This window comes from Schistocerca gregaria, chromosome 3 (genome assembly GCF_023897955.1).
Source record: "Schistocerca gregaria isolate iqSchGreg1 chromosome 3, iqSchGreg1.2, whole genome shotgun sequence".
Classification (NCBI taxonomy): Eukaryota; Metazoa; Arthropoda; class Insecta; order Orthoptera; family Acrididae; genus Schistocerca; species Schistocerca gregaria.
The window spans coordinates 600,108,758-600,132,256 of record NC_064922.1 but is presented as its reverse complement, the minus strand read 5'-3'; the positions used below and the strand labels follow the sequence as shown (position 1 = coordinate 600,132,256).

General features: G+C 41.4%; 1 protein-coding gene across 1 annotated transcript in view; it reads right to left on the bottom strand.

Annotated features, from left to right (window-relative positions):
• Positions 1–1,483: 1,483 nt before the first annotated feature.
• LOC126355490 (uncharacterized) overlaps positions 1,484–23,499 on the bottom strand; it is an 89,577-nt gene continuing 67,561 nt past the window's right edge. Inside the window, exons 7-12 of the mRNA XM_050005807.1 lie at positions 21,593–21,627; positions 14,868–15,172; positions 11,274–11,473; positions 10,133–10,312; positions 5,924–6,241; positions 1,484–1,999 (exon numbers count right to left, since the gene is read on the bottom strand). Coding sequence (XP_049861764.1) covers positions 1,679–1,999; positions 5,924–6,241; positions 10,133–10,312; positions 11,274–11,473; positions 14,868–15,172; positions 21,593–21,627 — 1,359 coding nt within the window. The 3' untranslated portion in view covers positions 1,484–1,678. The remainder of the gene's footprint in view (positions 2,000–5,923; positions 6,242–10,132; positions 10,313–11,273; positions 11,474–14,867; positions 15,173–21,592; positions 21,628–23,499) is intronic.

Sequence of the window (23,499 nt, the reverse complement as noted above, 5' to 3'; positions counted from 1 at the left end):
CAGTGAGGGCAAATTGTTAAAGAACAGTAAGTAATATAATTCACCTCATTTGCCAAGGGGATTTCAAAGTATGACATTCAAATTTTTTTTTAGACTGCAATAGACAGGAAACGGTCACATGTTTAATTAAGTGCTGAACCCTGAGAAGACAGTGCTGTAGGTTCAGTCTCTTATATCAGTGTTCGAAAGAATTTATGCCACAGTATTGACACCTTCTTGAAAACCAGTTGAAAAGTGCTACTAATAACTTCAGTGTCTTTCATTTTAATCAACTATGCATTTTTAATTACAATAGTATTGTTATTTCGGCTAGGAATACATTAAAAATAGGAGTAGGAAATGGCAAGATTGGAACTCTGTAACTTTGTTAATCGTGACTAGCTTGTGAGATACACCAGGAATTGTGCATGGTGTTCGAATCGTGAGACATGTTGAAGAACGTTCCCCTTCGTGCAGGGTTGCCACAGTATATGTTTTTTTTTCAAAGGTGTTCACACAAACAACAGACCATCGTACATTTTTGGGAATTTAGAACACCATGAACATATGCCCTAGCGAAACTGGTCAAAAGAAAGGTATCAAATTTTTAAAATAAGAGTGATACCTATAGAATCATCACAAGAAGAACCAGTGTAATCATATTATCAGTAAGGCTGTCAGTTGATCATAATGCTGTTTTCGATATGCTACCAGAAATATCTTTGATAATTTGAAGAAAAACGTAAGCTTTATTACATTTGTCAAAGCAAATTTGAAATATATATTTATGTTAGTCCTTCTGGGAGCTTCTCCTAAAATAAAAATGAAACGTTACAGTGGCATCAGCTGTATGGAAGGAAAAAGAGGATTGCCTCTTCTGCCACACTTGTTCGACAAAACGTACATTTAATCGCTAAAGTCATAACGTTCATTTCTAACAAAACTTAACCACTGCACTATTCTTTAATACTTAATTGGTCTGCATTCGGACTGATTCAACATCAGACCGTTGTAAATCGTGACTTTCGTCTCTGACACAAGGGATAAACTAACGTCATTTCGTTGGTGAGATACCAGCCATTCCTTGTGTCATAATTATTTCTATTGTTTTGGTTTTACTAACGGACATGTACTGAGAGACCAAAACAGGTGCCACAGCGCTTGCCATGAAGAACTCCCTTTCGAGCGGATAACAATTCAAATCCCCTGCCATCGAGATTTTGAATTGCTGTGATTTCCCTGTCCTTTAGGCAAACAATCGGATAGAGGTTATGAAAGGACACAGCCAACATTCTTCCTCTGTCCGTTTGTATTCCGTCCTTAGTGGCCTTAGCGTCGACGAGACTAGAAGTCCTAGGTTTCTCTCCTTTATTTGTGGCTCTATGAGAATAAAATGATATAAATTTGCGAGTATAACATTTTTACGTTATGTGTGTTTGAGTGTAAATGTGACAGTTAACATTTAAATTGATTATCGAGGGTGACTACAATTAAAATTACTATGTCACAATGTAATAAATTTTAATTTGCATTATTCTGCGTCTTAAAAGTGAGTACATTAAGTTCGTCTTAATTTTTTGCAGATTCTGTATTTATTTCTTAGCAATATTTCATACAGTGGTAATTACATTAATTGAACCTTGCTGATTCAGTAACTTCCTCCACACATTCACAAAATCAAATCTGTTGGTACACAAAACTAACATTCTATATTCTTTATGTCAATGTACAAAATATGAAAGTTGTTTTCAGAGTAGTTGGTCGTATTCGTCAGAAATGATGTCATTCGATTGCTCTTTATATATAATCCTTGTGTTTTGGGATCTATGTCGATGCTGCTGACAAACTGTAGACGTTCATCGTCTTGAGCTATCATGCGAAAGTTCTTTGGGTCGTGAGGCTTGCTCGTGTTCCAACAGTAGATTGCCATTTCATCCAGCACGGGGAAGAATAGCAGCTGTCCCTTCGGGTCCACCACCATTACTCCACTCTGTCCAGATAATTCCCCTGGCAGATCAACCTGAAACGGGTACACCAGCCTCTATCAGAAAGTTGTGAACAGATGACAGAGCAACACTACCCCTTCCACACATTTCAGAATTTCCTTAGTAATATCCCTTAGTCGCTCTAAATTAGTGGAGTTATATACCGTCTATGCAACTGAATGAAGTCAGTTTATTTATTTGCATACGGGTGTCGCTTCTTTTATTTGGGATGCATTATCAGTAGCCTGAAACAGAAGTTTCTTTTTATACATACAATAAACGTATTATGAGATAGATGTAATACGCTGCTGTATTACATGTTGTCATGTATTTTTATTGCTTTTTAAGTCAGGAGCAACTTTTATAGCACAACTTCCGTATTGTAAATGTGTCGTTAAGTGCTACGATTTCCAGCGCTATTAACACATGTGTTTGGTCCTGGAGACGTATTTGTTATCTTTCATACTCCAACTGGCTGGTTACTGGCTTCTTTCATCCACATTCGTCACATCACATGCTTCTCTTTCACTTTCCGTTTGGTGATAAACATAAGTGTGTTTTTGATATGTAGTGATGTCAACTGTTGCGTGTTTGTCTTATGTTTGTGTTGGTTTTGACGTTTTTCATTTGTTATGTGTGTGTGTGTGTGTGTGTGTGTGTGTGTGTGTGTGTGTGTGTGTGTGTGTGTGTATGTGTGTATTCTGCTGTGTGTAAACATATTTTCAAAATAAATATGGGTTTGTATGTGTGCGTATGTGACATTTTTGGTTACACCACAATATCCATACTGAGAAGAGTATATTCTGAAATTAGTGATTAGCTGACCAAATATTTCGTAAACATTATACAGGATAGTGAGTGCCCCGCAGAAACGCAAGTAACTTCAAACGAGAAAAAGGGCGCGAAAAATTTAGCAGAGATGATCAGCAACCTCATAAGACTATACACTGGGAGCCAGTTGTATTCATCAAAGCGTCATATTTGGACAATTTCATTAAATAGGTGAAACATTTTGACGTAATTTCAACTTGGTTTAACGAGGGGTAGTCTTTGAATGCCTTTAAAAAAGAGAAGTACGTGACAGTATGTGATTACAAGTTTAGTGGCGGATAACTAAAGTTGGTGACATCTTAAAACTATTTAGTGATAATACTAAGAAACGTTGTGAAGAGGGACGATTACGCAATTTTAGTATCAGGTGAAAAGAATGGAAGACAAATTTTTTGCAAAGTATCTACAAAATGCAGTACATTAGTAAAGGAAATCGCAAACTAGAAAATAATGCGACTAAACCTACAGTAGCTCACAATTGGTTCCCCTCTTACTTTAGCAACAGGCAGCAAAAAGTCATTATTCACAATGTTGATAACGGCTGTGATGTGGCGTGTGAGTGGGGTAGCCGGCCGCGGTGGCCGTGCGGTTCTAGGCGCTTGAGTCCGGGGCCGCGCTGCTGCTCAGAGCCATTTGAACATTTTTTTTTTTTTTTTTTTTTTTTTTTTTTTGTGAGTGGGGTACTGTCATATGGAAGGTGCCCCAGGGATCGGTGTTGGGCCCGCTCCTGTTCCTTGTTTATATAAATGATATGCCCTCTAGAATTATGTGTAGCTCTAAAATATTTCTGTTTGCTGATGACACTAGCTTGGTAGTATAGGATGTTGTGTGCAACATTGACTCAGTTTCAAGTAGTGCAGTACATGACCTCAGTTCATGGCTTGTAGAAAATAAACTAACTTTAAATCACAGTTAGACTCAGTTTTTACAGTTTCTGACACACACTTCAACAAAACCTTACGTTTTAATCTCACAGAACGGGCAAATAATTAGTGAAACTGAACAGTTCAAATTCCTAGGCGATTAGATAGATAGTAAGCTGTCGTGGAATGGAAAGCCCACGTTGAGGATCTTGTTCAAAGACTTACTACTGCCATTTTCACTATTCGAACGATATTGAAAGTGAGTGATACTTCGACACGTAAATCAGCCTACTTTGCTTATTTTCATTCACTTATGTCGTATGGTTTTATGTTTTGGGGTAACTCTTCCCATTCTAGAAGGATATTTTTGTCTCAGAAACGGTCGGTTCGGGCAATAAGTGATGTGAGTTCACGAACCTCCTGTTGAGCTCTGTTCACGAGTCTGGGTATTTTGACATTGGCCTCTCAATATGTATATTCCTTATTGTCGTTTCTTGTTACCAATATTAGTTTATTTCCAACAATAAGCAGCTTTCACTCGGTTAATATTCGGCAGAAATCAAACCTCCATTTGGATCGGACTTCCTTAACTCTTGTGCAAAAAGGTGTGCAGTATACTGCTGCATCCATTTTCAATAAGCTGCTACACGAATTCAAAAAACTTTGCAATAATCCACGCGCTTTCAAATCGAAACTGAAGAGTTTCTTCATTGGCCACTCCTTCTATTCTGTCGAGGAGTTCCTAGAAAAATTAAGCTGATTCTCAGTGTATTGCTGACAGCGTTTGCTTAAACTTATAGACTGATTTTCTTTCAGGTTCATGAACATATATTTTTATCTGTTATTACTTTTATGTTGTAAGTTCATGTACTGACACGTTCCATGACCTTGGAGATTTGCTCCTCAATTTGATCCTACGGAACTTGACTTGTAAATAAACAAATAAAAAAAAGTCGTCCAGCTGTTGGAGTCCTTACTAAGTGATCTTGAAAACAGAGATCTAGCGCGTCTTCAGAGACACGACGTTGGGATCGTAATAGTTCTGTGTAACCCACATGAAAGTGTAAGAGAAATAATGGGGGAACAGAAATGGGAATCCTCGGAGAAATACCCGTAGTCCGCGAGAACCACTGTTATTTCTATTTAGAGAACCCCCATTCGAAGACGTGTATGTAGAATAGAAATCATGTCCCTACTCATGCATAATTCTTTCTTTAAATTTCGCGAATAATGTCACAGCTTTCCCTTGAACTGTGACAATGCCCACAATGTCTCAGCCGTAGTGTGCCTAAAGCTGAATATAAAACGAATCTACTCTTACTTCCGAATGGGGTTCATCATTTACTCCGCTATCTGTCCGCCCGCCAATCGGCAGAATGTAGTCACTATGCTCCTACAGGATGAAGATAGAGGTCCCGCTCAACTTACAGAAGCGAGAAACGAGATAGAATATAACCCACATGACGTTTCCTGGATAATGCATGGATAATGGAAACTCCATTTCTACAGAAAGCATAGAAAGAGGTGCATCCTGTAATGGGCAATTCCACTTATAATGTAATGACGTAGCGTGTACGCGAATCAAAGTTAAGTTCTGCAGTAAACATAAAATGAGACCAGTTTCTTGTAATTTAGCACGTTCGTTACCTAAATATTTTGTTCGTAGACTATATAGGTAAATTTGGTAGGTAACAACTTGACAAAAAGTGTCTCTAGCAATAGCCAGTTTCCTAGGAAACTGTACCGATGAGTTCAGTCTCTGCTGACGTCTCAAAAACACTGATTCTTTCCTTTTGTTTTGTGAGTAAAACTGTAATTACTTATTGTCTTAGTGATAACTAAGGATAAAATTAACTCTCTTTTCTCACCATGGATCGCAGATGAGCTGTAAACGTTCAGGAAGTATCCAGTGGTAAACACGAGTGGAATAACGGTGCATAACCGTTCTTGTCTCTTGATTAATTGGAGTTTCATAGATACTGTGACAGTAGTGACAACCTCACCTGTTACACTCCACATTAAAGGCTCTATACTGTCACATCATACACTCCTGCGACAAACGGAAACGCAGTTGCCTAGGAAAGCCGTTGTGTGAATCTTAGTAGAGTGAACTCGGATACCTTTATACTCGACCAATATGGTACATTTCTTTGCAGTTCTGAGAAACTGAAGGGTACAGAATCCGGGCATCACACCAACATAAGTATTCGCTCCCTGCCGAAGTGTTTCACATACTGTGTCACAGTGGATGAAAGATGACGTTACCTGCGTCTTGACGTCCAAAACGTCCCCGTCGCTTGCATCTCGGATGACCTGCTTGTCGACAACGCCCTGGATGTTGCTGGCGAACGCCTGGAAGTAGAGTTTGCCGTCGCAGCTCTCGTCGGCGGTCACTCCAGTGAGGCCAGCAGGTAGGTAGTAGGCTGGACCTCCCGCCTTCGTGAAGAAGTAGCCGGGCTTGGGGTGGAAGTACTGGCTCTGCAGGATTTTGGAGGCTCCAGTGGTGAGGTCCGTCACCGACAGCACGTTGCCTCTGGGGTCGGTGGTGTAGGCCGTCAAGCTACCATCTGGACACGCATCCACCTGAAAACAAAGTGATGCCCGTAAATGTCCTTTAACACACTGGTCATCTGTGTTCTGAAGAAACCACAGTGCGTAGGTTAGACAACTCTCAGTTGACTGACATAACAATTTACTTAAATAACAGAAAAGAACTGCAAATTTTTTTCAAGGAAACAACGTGACTGCACCATGGAATGTTTCCGAAAACTATTTATCTTTCCTTCCAATGTCGACATATAATCAAGATTTACCATAGCAGTAGATCAATCCCAGTTCTTTCAATTATACATTCACTCTCTTAACTATCTGACAATAAAGGAACTTCTTCCATAATATATAACAAACAGTTAAAAGAATAGTATGAAAAGGGGCTGAGTTATATTACGGTTTATTCCCACTCCAAAATTTTGTTTAAATACAGCTAGGTCTGAGAACTGATTTAATGCTGATAGTGGTGTATAAATGTTTTATGTGGCGGGTAAGTACCAAATTTTGAGTTAGCTCTAGCATGGGGTGGTGCTTTGCCTATTCAAACTCCGCAGTTTAGTCATCAAGTGCGCAGTATCTGTTAGACATCTCAGCCTGAATTACTAGTAAACGTTATCCATGGCGCACAAGGCGAACTTTGGTACTGTGGCAATAAGGGCGGCCCTGTACACGGAGAGTAATATGGGTACCTCTTGTTTGTAATATGCCTGTCAGAACTCACAATGGGTGACTCCTAGAACCGTGAAGCCTCTGCCTTCTGCAGACTTTGGGTGATTCGTTTGTCATTGCACGGTTTTGGGAAACACAGCTCCCACCTGTCAGATACAGACTGTGTAAGAGAAACAAAATAAACCTATTTCAGCTCACTTCTCAGCCCCATGTTCCCTCCAAACACACACACACACACACACACACACACACACACACACACACACATACACACACACTCACACACCACATTCTCTCTTCTCGAGCATCAGATGGGATTCTTGCTCTGCACTTGTAAGGCTGTTATGTGTCCGTATGTATTCTCAGTGTTAACTCCCCCGCGTCGACAGTGAATTTACAAATTGCGAACAAGGTGACAAGTGCTTAGGAATCAAGTGGTCAAACTTGAAGACATATACAACTCGGCTATTAAATTCTTTCGAATGAAAGAAATCAGAAATAACGAAGATGAGGTGGTTCAATCGAACAAGATTAAAAGGGTTACACGACTTGTTTGCTAGTATCTTGTACTATGAGAAATAATGACCCTATTGCTGTCTATTGGGAAGCCAACAGCCTCATCCAGAATTGGATTATAATATTACCGGATGCTGTAGCCTACAGAAACTCACAAACATATAAGACGGGGTTAGGGAGACCAATAGTTTCACAACAAGACCAAGTCTTCACAACCTTAGACAGACTACTTTTCATTTCGTTGACTTTCCGGGCTTATCACTGTTTTTTACTGAATACCACTCAGAACTATGTGGGAATAATTCCCAGGGTTGCTATCACAGTCATGGAAGAAATGGACAAAGTACTCATTAGGGCCTCAGACCATCTCTTACATCTGGCCAAGGTTCACATCTACAGTACTTTTTCCGCATCGTAGTTACACAAGAAATACCAATTTTAATAGGACGGGTAGTGTAAGACAGTAGTATGGTTTGATTGCCTATAATGACAATGTGAGTAAATAATACTGACTAATACTAAAAAATTTATTACTGACTATTCTTCTACTATTACTCCTGCTTCTGCCACTAATAATGATAACAGTGATAATAAATACGAAAATAGCAACAATATAAGTAGCGACATAAAATGACTTATTTACGTACAAAACAAATGTTTTCTGATACAGTGATTTCCGTGGAAAGGAAATGTAAGGAGACTACACCAGCTAAGAATACAGGGAAGATCTGGTTGGTCGAAACAAGGATTTATAAGGAAGGGCAACGAGCGCATCTAGTGAAAATGGTAGTCTTTATTGTTGCTTTATGTCATTGAGTGTCTTAAGGAGTTTTCTCTGATGGAAATAGGTGTTTCGGCCCTGTTATTCCAACAAAGGCATCAGGCTCCAGGAGAGATATGAGTGACAGTGTTTATGTTGATAGGACAGCACACGAGACAGACGGGATGTAAATCTCAGCACTTGTCTGCAGCCCGCATCTCGCGGTCGTACGGTAGCGTTCTTGCTTCCCGCGCCCGGGTTCCCGGCTTCGATTCCCGGCGAAGTCAGGGATTTTCTCTGCCGCTTGATGGCTGGGTGTTGTGTGTTGTCCTTAGGTTAGTTAGGTTTAAGTAGTTCTAAGTTCTAGGGGACTGATGACCATAGATGTTAAGTCCCATAGTGCTCAGAGCCATTTGAATTTTTTGAACTTGTCTGCACGCAGGATAGCTGTGAGTATGATGGCGAAATATGGCCAAAGAGTCGAAAATCACTAATATAACAAAAACACAAGCATTGTTCTAGTCGCCATGAGCTTTACTGACAAAGATCTTGGAAAATAACATTGCAGTAATCAATAACTGAAAGTATAAGTGTTCGTATAAGTTTATTTTCCAGGTCAAGAGGGAAGGGCCATGGAGAGATGTTAATGCCTTCTTGCCCTTACAGTTACGTCCTCATTCCGGTTTAGATTTTGTCTTTCATTATTCATAAACTATTTGCTGGGGGGATAACTGGGTATTTGTCACATTTATAGCTATTTATGGTAGGAATTCCCTATAAATTGGACTAATGAGCCTAGAATGATCTATCACTACTGCTTACGTTTTGTATTGGTTCAGCTTTAACGCTACATTCTGTTCCCTTTTTGATAGTGCACTCAGGTCATTATTGAGATTCTCAGTAGGTCTCTTGGGGATTTTTGGTTCTTTGCTTACAACCGGAGGTCGTCAGCTTACATGTTGTATATGCAGTAGGAAAAATGTATCCCACTTCATTGACATACCACTACAATGGAAAGAATATAGGACCGAACCCTAAGGGGCGCCTGCCTTCATTGGGGTTTAATGGTGCCTGACATGACGCACAGCTGCCGGTATGAGGGAAGCTTTTCTAAAATTTAGGCTGCTCAGTTTAAGAAGAAAATGCCGACGTCGACTGTGTCCAATGCTTCGCTGCAGTCTAAATGCACATGATATTCGCATCCTTTGCTTCCATAAGAAGCTTGAAGTCATCTTTTACCTTTAATAAGGCAAATAGGCTGCGATGTTTATGGCAATCAGACTGGTATTCGTCTGGTAGGTTGTTTGTAGTTAGATTGTTTATTGGCTAGCTGTAGAGAAAAATAGAGTAGCGAATCCACTATGTAGTGGAATGCCTTAGGGAGAATAAGGCATTCCTGCTGAATTTAACCTAACCTAACCCTCATTTAATGACTGAACTGCGTTGTTTGTTGGAAAGAGTGTTACATTCCATAGAATATGCGCGCCAGTAAGAAGAAAGTAACAGCACTGTCAAATATATGTGGAAGTGTAAACAAGTGCCTAAACTGCAAAACACGGAAAAAGACACGTTAAAAATTTTATGAGACTATGACTGTGCCTAGTTTACTGAACAAAAATGAGTCATTTGTCAGTAAAAGGTTATACAAGAAGGGATGTAATTAAGGATATTGGTATGAAGAATGAAATAACATCTGTTTACAAGATAGCCGCATGAATACATCAGTAATACATGTAATGAAAGATTAGTTTTCATAATCATTAGATACTAATATAAAGAAGGAAGAAGTAGAGTAAATCCGTTAAAAGGCTGTGTTTTGGAAAGATGTAGATGGGTAACGCTTGAAATGAAGACGAACAGTGGGCAGAAAGAGGAAATTTCTAGCGTATAACAAGACTGTCATAGTTTTGTAGAAAGTTCCCAGATAGAAAATGTAGATTTTTTTTATACATATTCTGTCTTTTCTAGTAAATACTCACCCACAGATTGTTGTACCATGAATCGCAGAATGGGTTCTGAATTACTATGGACTTGATGATCTCATCTGTTCGCAGGTCGAAGATGACAATTTTTGGCGGACACACATTTTTGGAAGTCGTACACAGGTCCAAAGCACCGTTGTCGAGGACGTATAGAGTATCATCATCCGCCCATGTTTTCTGAAACAAACGGCCAGTGAAGGAACTCACAGCTGAAACATGACGATGTATCTCCATAATCGAATCGTTGATTACTGCTAGGAGGACAAGACTGTCGACGCTGTAAATTAGTATACCTGGTTCTTACTAGGTATATCCTTATGGCTTACCCAGTTTGCTGTCTATGAGTTAAGTCATCGAAAACAATGAGAGAAGAAACAATTAAGAAGAAGAGTTTTCGTCACTTATTGACTGAAATTGTGATAGCGAAAATAATGGACAGTCCTGAAAGGAATGCGAACCTCTAGTAACGAAGAGAACGATTTCAAAACTAAATTCATTTTAAGGTAAAATAAAAACTAAGGCAATGACAAAAGTAAGAAGAAGTCGACCTCTGTATTAGTAAAAGATAAAGTGTCCTACAACATATTCAAGGTTTTGTTCGACAACGGCAGCTATGAAGCAATAACGAGAAGACTGGCATAACATGAATATTATTTCACCATCGAGGGAAATTATTTGATTGTTTATTAATTTATTTACACAAACATTTTACCAAATAAAATTAACAGCCCGCGTTTAGCATGCACGCAGATATCCTTGGAGGAGGTATATCAATATGAATGTAATTAGCGGTACTCAGAATCTTATTATGAATAACAATAATAAGGAAAATACAATAATTATCCTAATTATTACTACATTCTCAATTAAAATTGTGATAGAACCAAATTTCACACTGTAACCTTACCGTAAAATGAACTAAATGCTAACAACGAGACAGGGCAGAAGCACTGAAAATAAATTCTTTGTTTGGGAAAGGAAAATAACAAAAGTCAGAGACAAAACATAATGAAAGGAGAACTTGGGGAATGGAAGAAAAGGAAAAAGGAAACGAGATAAGCATAAAAACGCCAGGATCAGTGCAGCACAGAGGTTGTATGTATACAGAGTTCCAATGTACATGCCACATAAGTCTTACCGTCGTTCTGATGACGTCCACCAACTGGGAGTTGCAGTCGGTGATGGAGTCCTCGGTAGTGTGGTGGATTTCCAGGTTGGGGTACGGCTTCAGGAGCGGACTCCGCTCTCCGTTGTAGGAGATGGTGCTCAGAGTTACCGGGATGTCACCCCAGGCAAGAGGCGTCGTGACAAACATGCGGTTACGCTGGTGATTGTCCACTGCGACCCGACGAACATGGGCAGATCGTATTGTGTTTTATAACCAGACATCGAAATAGGCATTAGATTCACTGCAGAAGCAACATGACCATAAGGGCCTCTTAAGATACTGTGTTTACCTTTAGTGGAGTGTACTGTGTATTGAATCTGGGACCTAGAAACGTCGGAGAGGCCTCGTCCCGCCGTAGCCCTCAGTGGTTCACAGCCCCACAACGGACCACAGCAGTCCACGCGCCCCACCGCCACCCCACGTCGAACCCAGGGTTATAGTGCGGTTCGGCCGCCCAGTGGACCCCCACCGGAACGTCTCATACCAGAAGAGTGTAACCCCAATGTTAGCATGGTACAGTAATTATGGTTAACGCATTCGTGGAGACAGTGTTTGTGCAGCAATAGCCGACCTAGTGTAACTGAAGCGGAATAAGGGGATCCAGCCCGCATTCGCCGAGGCAGATGGAAAACCGTCTTAAAAACTATCCACAGGTTGGCCGTCACACTGGACCGCGACGCGGGGACCAGCACGGCATCCCGCTCGGGAGGCAGCGCGTTTGACCGCGCGGCCGGCTAGTCGGGCGGGTTCATAGTAGAGGTCTCGCTGAGGTAAATCGGTCCCACTACGTACTTTTCTATCTCCCATCATATCTAGTTCTACTATTAAGCCATGAACTCATTGATTACTGGGTCCTATACTTTGGTATACATGAAATAGATATAGTGTGTACCAGTTAATACAGAAATGTCTACAGATAAATAATACAACCGTGTATTTAGAAACCAGTAACATTTGTGTCAGTAACATACAACATACAATCTTTATCACTTTCATCTCATTCCTTTTTGTAGGAAACACGACAGCAGAGTTACTGATTTTATTGTACTTATTCCACCTGCTTGACACGAGAGCATCATGGGGGAACAAATATGTAACGATTATGAATGTGAGAAATGTATTTCTAACTGGGACTCTTACTTGTCAAGTCATACTTCCAGACCATTTTAGGGTCGTAGCGCCTGGTGGCCGTCATTTCCTTCTTCAATTTCCCATCGTCTCCAAATCCGTTTTTGAGCTATTTGGCGGCTCTGATAGCGACCAGCAGTGGTTCCTCTGAATCACTGTGGCTCGTTGCCCCCTTCGTCCCTGGGGGCGCCTTGCATTCACCTAACTCTTTCCTGAACGTTAGATCTTCACACACATGTCCAGTCGGTGATGCTTTATTCACAGTTCTGGGAGAGAAGAACGTGATGTAGATTACTATTGTGATAAAGACACCGTAGCTGCCACACATATTATTAACTCAAAAGTTTTCCGGCAACAATAGCATAAATATTGGCAGTGTGTCACATATAGTGCGCTTACACACCCAGAAAGACTTTATTGACATAGCCTTTGTCCTCGCGTTTCCTACGAGACCGATACATGGCCAGCTGTGACATTTCCTTCATTACAAACATCGTAATGTTACTAAATAAGCAGCCACCAGTCGCAAAATCACATTATCTTTATTTACTTTTGCAAATCGATTTCAACTGATTAACAGCCATCATCGGTGCTTTCAACGAATATGTGCCCTGAGTAGTAACACTGTATTAAGCAGAGGTCACATAAACTTTATGTTTGACCTCTGCTTAATACAGTGTTACTACTCAGGGCACATATTCGTTGAAAGCACCGATGATGGCTGTTAATCAGTTGAAATCGATTTGCAAAAGTAAATAAAGAAAACATGATTTTGCGACTGGTCGCTGCGTATTGGGTATTTTTATGGCTTACGGTTGCTGCACAACTTGGGAACCACATGGAGCCAACCATTCAGAAATATCGTAACGGTTCGTGAATGTCAACAAGTATTCCGGAGATCCAGCTGTCTTCAAGCATCTAGCCAGCAAGGATTTTCAGCATTTTCGTGACGCTCTTCTATGACTCAAACAAACTGTTGCCCATTCCAACTTCTCTTCATATTATGTGGTAAACATCACCTGGTATGGGTCCGACACACTAGAGCAACATTCTAGTGGAAGCCTCTAGTGGTTACTTTCAAGTAACCTTGTTTGTAGTGTGATTGTCTACGAAAGAAGTCTACCACCTGCCTTGTGTACAACTGTGCCTATGCGATCACATTTTTCAAGAATCTCATCAATTATCATAAGTTTACCACCCACTTTGTCTACGACTGTTCTCCTGCGATCGTTTAATTTTACATCCTTACACATTCTTACACACAGGTATTTACGCCTGTTGATTCGTCCAATTGTGACTCACGTTTTCTGCAATATACGCCCATTTCAGTCTACAATGTAATATAACAAGCTAAATAACGTTCTCTCCCACAGATTCTATTCGCTTGGAGCGAATTCAGATGCTGAAGAAATGTAGCTAGAGTATCAAGTCCATGTGGCCACAACACAATCGAAGATATGGAAATTAATTGTGTATTCCAACCATCTACTGACAAAGCTGTTCGGTTCGCTCAAGGATGGCCTTAGCCTGAAGAAATTTGTGTAGAAGATTCCTTGTCAATGTGGGGCAGAGTATATAAGCCAGACATGCCACACAGTTCAAGAACGCTGCGATCAGATAAACATTAGCGTCATACACACCTTCGCCAACCTGGAATGTCAGCAATTGCGGAACACTGCCAGAATACAGGACATCGCATGATTTATGAAAAGACGGAAGTTTTATCCCCGGCATCATCTTCCTGGTATTGCGTCATTAAGGAAGCAATACATATGCGTACAGCCGATAATCTCATCAACAGGGATGCGGGGTTTCAACTGAGCTCAGCCTGGAACCCTGCATTGACTGCTATTAAATCGAGATTCATTGCAGAGAGACCCGTCATAACACTGGTCTAGTAGGCCGTAGGGCAGTAGCGTCTGGCCGCGCTGTTGGCAAACGCAGCGTACAGCGCACGCGCAGGAGAGCCGCTCTGGAATTTTCGCCAGAAGGAGTTTGGATATGGCAGCATGTATCTGTTCGGAAAACGCGCATACGCATTGTGCACGCCAGCGTTCTAGAAACGGGGTGTCGACGTGGGGATACCGTCAGTAGTATCTAGCCACCAGCAAGGCTGAGGCACCTGAAGATGTCGGACAGTGGCTCCGAGGAAATATTATCGAATTAGCACAGCGTGATCAGGCGGCAAACGCGTGAAAACTATTTACAGCGTACCAGCCGGAAAAGTTTGAAGAATCACTTCCTAAATCTAGCTTGACCGATCCCACAGTCGTATACTGCTCTATATCGTTCTTCTTATTCCCTTACTATACTCCCCTTTGTAGGAAATAGCACGAGGTTACCTTTTCGTCACTTGCTTCGACATGATAACAAACACGTTAACAAATACGTAGTGACAAAAAATATGAGAAACGTATTTTTAACTGGGATTCTTACATGTTAAGTCAAATGAAACGACCAATTTAGGGTAGTAGCGTCCAGTGTCCTTCATTTCCTTTTCCAACGTCCCATTGCCTCCGAAGTCGTATTTGAGCTCTTTGGTGGTCTTGATGGTGACCAGCAGCGGCTCCTCGGAGGCGCCCTTGCTCCTGGTCCCTGGGGGCGCCTTGCCGGCCCTGTGGGCCGCTCTGACTCGACCTCCGTGCCTCGAGGCGTGGCCTGGCCTGTGGAGAGCCTCACCAGCCGCCACCAGCAGCAGCACCAGCAACGCGAGCGTCGACACGCGAGGTCCCATCTCGTACCTGTTTGCGAATATTTTGTATATGAGGTTCAGTACCCTATATTAAAAAAAAACTAGTGGGAAACGAGAAATAAAGATCTCTGTAGATGTGACGTATTGGCATTAGTCCTAGGAATATGTGTGGAATATTTAGTGTTGATTGACGAGTCTGTGTTCAAGTCGGAACTATTCACTCATTGTAGAGTTCCTTATAAATTACGTAAGGCAATCTCGAAAAATGTTACCTTAACATTTGCCACCGATGCCACTGATAATTTTCCGAGTAACAATTCGCCTTGCGTTTTTCAGTAAGCTGTACTGGGTAATGTGGCAAATTTTCTGACTTACCCAAGTTACTTTTAATATTTATAGCTGTCAAACTATCTCACAGGCTTAGTTCTTTTTGTAGAATTACAAACACTGTTTGAATAAGACTTCCACTTAAAAACATGTGTGCAACTTAGTAGAACAGTAATAAGAGAACGCCGTAGGATACGGTGTCTCTGTGTCTGGAGAAGAAGCACCACATCTGTACGAAATGTTAACAAACACGTAATTACGTAATTCGAATGCTGTTTGTCAGTTTATTATTGTGACACCCACATCCAGCATACACATTCTGATCTTTAGCGCTAACAAAAGCTAAACTGCGATTCTGGCATCACAGCGTTTCATGTCTTCGACAACGGTCGGTGTTTCATTGAGCTCTTGTTTTAATTGCCTAATCGGGAAAAGTCCAAAGCTGCTAAATCAAGTTTGCGTAGAAGTCATTTTTTGTATCCGAACGACCCATCCAACGAGCTCCGACTGTTCTGTCAATAAACTGTGTTTATTTCCACGCCTTACAAGACGGGGGGGTAGGGGGGGGGGGGGTGGGACCATTCGATACGTAGATACCATACATGCAGTCCCTTAGATACAGTGGGATATCTTTCGATAACAGCGGCTGGGTTTGTTGGAAACTGCACGTTCGTCAATAAAATTGCAACCTATGATGCTATTCGGGAAAGCCCCCACCACACTTTTACAGACCAAGGTCGTTGCTTACCCAGTTCCCCCGGCCTTCACGTATTATGAACCGATCAGTACAGCATTTTAAAAATTGATTCGCCAAGCATTATATAGAAAATGTTGCTTGGAGAAAAGCTGCAGTTATCGTAGTCACCATTGTACCATGGAGCGAAAAGTTGGAAGCATGAAATTCATAATGTGTGTGTGAAATCTTATGGGACTTAACTGCTAAGGTCATCAGTCCCTAAGCTTACACACTACTTAACCTAAATTATTCTCAGGACAAACACACACACCCATGCCCGAATGAGGAGTCGAAACTCCGCTGGGACTAGCCGAATATGAAATTCATAGAATTATACTGTGGTATTCCTAGAATACTTCTTTCTTTTATTCTACTCGCATACTCAAGCTGTGTCGTGTGGATTTACTAAAAGTTCAATTGTATTTCTCTCTTCAGTTCATCTTCGCACCGCGCGTACGTTATTCTACAGACCTTCTGTTACATGAACTTTTTTACAATGTACGCAAAACCAGATCGTATGCGCTTACCTGGGTCAGGATACGTTTCTGCATTTGACTTCACTGCTGCTCTTACAGCTTGACGACATTCAGTATAAAAGAGAAACACATCCGCTTCTTCGAATGTTGTAACGTTGTGAAAGTCTGAATAGCTTCATAAGCAAGTTATGTGACCACAATAAAAGCAAAGTACCGACTCACAGATTGCTCACTAATAAATATAAGAACCATGCATAAGTTAGGTGTTTGCTTACATTTCGCACAGAAATAACTTACAGGAGATCTTTTCCTATTTGACAGAGTTTTGCGGTAGCGTAATCTTGTTAATATTTGTTTTAATTCTACACATGTTGTGTCGCCGAAGTTCTGTTTGACGCCTCGTTCCATTTTCACAAATGAAATATGTTGTTACTTGAGGAAAGTAATTCAGCAACTCAATTATAAAACCTACTAGCATGCCACAGGTAATTCATCACCTAATGAGCTGTAACTTGGCGAAAACTGCACCTCAATAAATTTCCTCCTCACATATGTATGTGGAGTGGACTGTGTTAGTTGCATCTCCCTGTATATACTACATATTTTAAGTCTAAATAACACACGCTCAAATATATAGACTATAAATGTACGTATTTATGTTTACCATATTCTGAACAGCTCGATCGATTTAATCCAAATTTTTGCCCATGTCACTTGCTGTCCAGAAAGAAGCACTTTGGGGATAAGAACCGACTCCACAAAATAATGAAGGGATAAAAGTTTGTCGCTTACTAGACTTTCTCTGTTCATGCAGTGTGTTGTTGTTGTGCTCTTCAATCCAAAGACTGATTTGATACAACTCTCTAACCTACTCTATCCTGTGCAAGCCTCTTCACCTCCAAGTAACTACTGCAGTCTACATACTTCTGAATCTGCCTACTCTATTCATCTCTTGGTCTCCCTCTTTGATTTTTACTCCACCGCGTTTCCCTCCAGTCCTAAACTGGTGATCTCTTGATACCCCAGAACGTGTCCTACCAACCAACTCCTTCTTCTAGTCGAATTGTATCACAAACTTCTCGCCGGCTTCTGTGGCAAAGCTGTTCAAGGCAATTCAGTCCGGAACCACGCTACTGCTACGGTCGCAGGTCACAATCCTGCCTCGGGCATGGATGTGTGTAATGTCGTTAGGTTAGTTACGTTTATGTAGCTCTAAGTTTAGGGGATTGATGACCTCAGTTGTTAAGTCCTATAGTGCTTGGAGTCATTTGAACCATTTATGAACAAATTTCTCTTCTCCTCACTTATATTCAGTATTTACTCATTAGCTACGTGACTGCTCATCTAATGTTCAGAATTCTTCTGTAGCACCACATAACAAATGCTTTTATTCTCTTCTTGTCTAAACTGTCTACACTCCATACAAATATTTTCAGAAAGGACTTCCGGACACTCAAATCTATACTCGATGTTTATACATTTCTCTTCTCCAGAAACGCGTTTCTTGCGATTGCCAGTCTGCATTTTATATCCTCCCTACTCTACTTCCCAAAATGCAAAACTCATCTACTGCTTGAAGTGTCTCATTTGCTCATTTCATTTCCTCAACATCACCCGATTCAATTAGACAACATCCCAGTAGCCTCCTTTTGCTTTTGTTGACGTCCATCTTATATCGTCCTTTAAGACACTCTCCACTCCTTTCTACTGCTCTTCTACGTCCTTTGCTGTCTCTGACAGGATTACAATGACATCGGCAAACTTCAGTGTTTTATTTCTACTCCCTAGACTTTAATTAATTTTCCAAAATTTTTCTTTTGTTTCTCCTATTATGTTGGACAATATATAGATGGAATAACATCGGGGATTGACTACAAACCTGCCTCATTCCTTTCTCAACAACTTCTTCCCTTTCGAGCCTCTCGACTCGTATAGCAGCTGCTATCCGGTTTCTGTACAAGTATTAAATAGCATTTGGCTCGGTATATTTTACCCCTGCCACCTTTAGCATTTGGAACAGAGTCCATGCAACTACTGAAAAGACTGCATCCCCTCTTCAGGCACCATTAAAACTGCAGTCATAAAATAATATTTTACCAGATATGACGTCATAAATAAGCAGATGCTTGTAAAAGTACGGTTTCTTGAAACTGTGCGTAAATTAACCAGACTATACCCAATCAGTAATTCATAATAAGTGCACTTAGCGACTTCCAAGAAACATAATTTCAAACGAAACTTCCTGACAGATTAAAACTGTGTGCCGCACCGAGACTCGCACTCGGGACCTTTGCCTTTCGCGGGCAAGTTCTCCACCAACTGAGATATCCAAGTCCGACTCATGCCCCGTCCTTACAGCTTTACTTCTGCCAGTATCTCGCCTCCTACCTTCCAAACTTTACAGAAGCTCTCCTGCGAACCTTGCAGAACCAGCATTCCTGAAAGAAAGGATATTGCGGAGACATGGCTCAGCCACAGCCTGGGGGATGTTTCCAGAATGAAATTTTCACTCTGCAGCGAAGTGTGCGCTGATATGAAACTTCCTGGCAGATTAAAACTGTGTGCCGGACCGAGACTCGAACTCGGGACCTTTGCCTTTCGCGTGCAAGTGCTCTACCAACTGAGCTACCCAAGCACGACTCACGCCTCGTCCTCACAGCTTAATTCTGCCACTATCTCGTCTCCTACCTTCTTAACTTTACAGAAGCTCTCCTGTGAACCTTGCAGAACTAGCACTCCTGAAAGAAAGGATATTGGGGAGACATGGCTTAGCCACAACCTGGGGGACGTTTGCAGAATGAAATTTTCACTCTGCAGCCGAATGTGCGCTGATATGAAACTTCCTGGCAGATTAAAACTGTGTGCCGGACCGAGACTCGAACTCGGGACCTTTGCATTTCGCGTGCAAGTGCTCTACGAACTGAGCTACCCAAGCATGACGCACGCTCCGTCCTCACAGCTTTACTTCTGCCAGTATCTCGTCTCCTACCTTTGACAAGAGGGTGTGACTTAAAACTGTTTGGAAACGATCTGTTCGTATTTATTGCCTGTATTTAGTTGCCTTTGGAGCCAGTTTAAAAGTGTAAAGTGCAATGTGTCCCTTGCTTGAATTCATTAGCGCGCCAAGCAGATCGCGAGAGTGAGTACTGAAGCGAGCCAATAATTTTGTTACCGTGTTACGTGACGTAATATCAAGCCATACAACTGAGTATCACAGGTAAATTTAACATCCTCTCTTGTCGTATGGTGTAAAACAGAAGAAAATCAGACATAACCTATATGTGCAATATATATCAGGACGAGATGCAAAATGCATGCGTATCTGGTCGAATTTAACGAAACTTGGTGCATGTTATAACTTTCTATACTTAAAGAAATATTGTGGGGGTAAAATCCATCAACCTCATACTTTGCTGGGGGTTAAGGTTAGACGGGCTTGAAGAGGGAGGAAGACAGAGAGAGGGACTAACATGAACTGACAAAAGGCACTGGACAGATGTGCAAAGATATAATACAGTCTTGTGTAATATAATATGGCAATGTAACATGTAAACAATATGTTGGTTGTTTCTTTCCTCTGTGAAATAGTTTTTCGGCAAAGGCGTCGCGTAATTTACTACTTGAAGTCTTCTGCACCATCGTAACTGCACCACTGCATTGACTGCCCCTGTCAGTATATAATAACCCTTTTGAGTTTTGTGTACCCGTGTCTGCACTTCAACACCTGAGTATCTGTCCAGTGAAAATAAGGTTTAATCACCTGTTATGCTGCAGATACTACCAAACCTAAAAGCATACGACTTGTAATAAGTATAATCATTGGTCTAGAAATGACGTAAATATTGATGTCATAGAGCTCGTTACATCATCCTCAGTCACCAACAGAAATATCTGTTGCTCAGTGTGTTACAACAGATGTCTAGGAATGGTAGACCACATCACGGGGCACAGTTCTTTTGTCTTGTAGCCGTTCCGCGGCGCTTCCCAGCGGTTCTAGACGCCGTTTTATAGAATTCGTCGGTCCTCGGATGACGCGATATCATCGAGCTGTCAGTATTTAGCGAGCATATGTACTGCATCTGCATATTATCTACTGCAGTTAATGGCTAAAGTGATTCTGAACAGGAAAATCTTAAAAATGATTTTGTCTAAGCGGGAAAAGGTATTTTAGAAGCAACGTCTTTCCGCTTCGGGAGGTCAGTTCGCCTTATTTTGAGGGACGTAGGTAGTCAACGAAGGGTGCCTGTTAAGCAAAAATGTGTCAATCTCAAGTCTTCTATGAACAATTGATTGTTTTACCAAGAAATTTCATACCAGAGAAAACCAGTCGTATGCCTATCAACGACTAGTATTCATTCTATGTCAAATGTTACTCCTGAAAGCAAAGGCCAGCGCAAATTTGTCAGATTTTCAAGCAAGAGCGTTGTTTCTTCACTACTAATTGGTATGTATTACTACCCGCTTTTTAGCGAAGGTATTACTGCGAGAAGGTCCTCTCAGACAGATACATATTTCAGGTGCCGTCCAGTTGAAACGTTAAGAAAGTAGCCTGTGTGCTGCTGCCAACACCACAGTCTCGAGAACTGCCGTAATAAGTACACTTACGGAAGCAAGCATCTAGATACAGGAAATTAGGAACACTGTGGCGGTCTGAAGTCTTCTACGAACAATTGATTGTTTCATCAAGGCATTTCATACCAGAGCAAGTCAGTCGTACAAGTACTAATGTCGACTACTAATATATTCATTGTGTATTACCAACCGCTCTTCAACACAGATATTACTGCAAAAAATTCGTCTCAAATAAACACATATCTCTGGCCTTTCATCTGAAACGTCAAGAGTGTCAACTCCATTGTACTGTCACCATTAGAATCTAGAAAATGGCCGAAATAACTAATACACACACTGCTTCGGACTCTGCACTTACCTGACCTCGGTCCACCGGGAAGTATAACGCAGGGACTACGACTGTGGAAGCTATATATAGGCGCATTTCAGTAATAGATGTAACCGGTTACAAGTTATCAAAGAGTGCAATATCAGTATGATTAGGAATATTTAGAGCTATGTTAAAAACATGTATCTAATCTGCTCTAAGTAATGACACAAGTAGATAGGAACCGTGTTGACAACTTGGCACTACTCATTTTTCATCGTCTAATTTTTCTCGAAGAAGATATGCTTGACGCTTTCATGGCATACTTGAAAACCACACGTGTCTCCCATGTGGGTGGGGCGATGGAGGTCGTGGGGGGGGGGCTATGGGGGGCGAGGGGGGGGGGGCATTGCTAGATCACCAGATAGCGAGCACTCCAGGAAGCTCAGTTTTCGTCTGACGAACCCGCTGTTCATGGCCTGGGGTCTGCCGAGCGCAACCAGTTCTCTGTAGCCATTAGATCTGAACACTCCTCACCGACCACCGTGCTGTGTGGCGCTATCACTGGAATTTTGAGTTAAGATCCTGGATCGTAAATACGGCATAGAATTCGATAGCCGGCCGGTGTGGCCGAATGGTTCTAGGCGCTACAGTCTGGAACCGCGTGAGCGCTACTGTTGCAGGTTCGAATCCTGCCTCGTGCATGGATGTGTGTGATGTCCTAAGGTTAGTTAGGTTTAAGTAGTTCTAAGTTCTAGGGGACTGATGATCTCAGAAGGTAAGTCCCATAGTGCTCAGAGCCATTTGAACCGTCATTGGGCGGTCGGTACACTCGACGCCACGCGTCATCTACATCTACATCTACATCTACATTCATACTCCGCAAGCCACCCAACGGTGTGTGGCGGAGGGAACTTTACGTGCCACTGTCATTACCTCCCTTTTCTGTTCCAGTCGCGTATGGTTCGCGGGAAGAACGACTGTCTGAAAGCCTCCGTGCGCGCTCGAATCTCTCTAATTTTACATTGACTTATCCATCGCCCGATCGCAACTCGTTCCACCATTCAGCTCTGCCCTGTTACTGTGCTGTTTGTTTTATTGAAAACACACTGCTGTGCGCAATAGCCTTTTGCCGCCACACGACTCCAAATGTCTAGTGCGTGCACTTCACTTCGCAACGTTCGCTCGGAAACTTTGAGATAGTCTCGCAATCATGGACAGCAACAATTCCTGAGAGGTTTCAAGCCGGTTGTCTTTGACAATGACACTCGTCTGCGGTCCTTGTCGGTTAGGATATTTTAACGACCACTTACAAAGTACCTCTTAAAACTGTGTTGAAGCATATTACAGACCGTAGTCGAAAGTGTATTATAGTCCAATTAGCCACAGAAGTAGTTTCAGTAAGCAGTTAAAAGGAATACTTTACAATGAAAATAGGTCTTTTACTTATCTTGAAGTTGGCGTTAGTGTCCGAGGTACTTGTTTCGTGGATAAGTTTAATGAAAGTGTACAACAGTCCCTAGTTGTTTTTCCAGTGAGTATGATGTGCAACGCTTAAATTTTGACTTATCCAATTTTGATTTCCATATCGTTAAATTCAGTAAACACATCACTAATATTTTCAATGTGAAATGAAGTTAAATTTTGCGTAATAAAATTTTTATGTGTAATAACTTTGTTATAACACCGCCAAATCGGGAATGTACAGCGCAGGAGAGAAGTCGGAACACTAGTAAGCTACTGCTGGTGGCTTGGGCGCCAATTTAAAGTAAATAATTATGAAACTGATAAAGTTGTTGAAGCTTTCAGCACTCTCCATGGTGCAAAATAGATGTTGCACAAATTTCTGCCTATGCAGTCAAGTATAAATCCATGTTAGTTAATGTTTTCCACACATGAAAATATTTTGAAATTATTGTGGAGATAAAATACATTTGTTTGTTGTTGTGGTCTTCAGT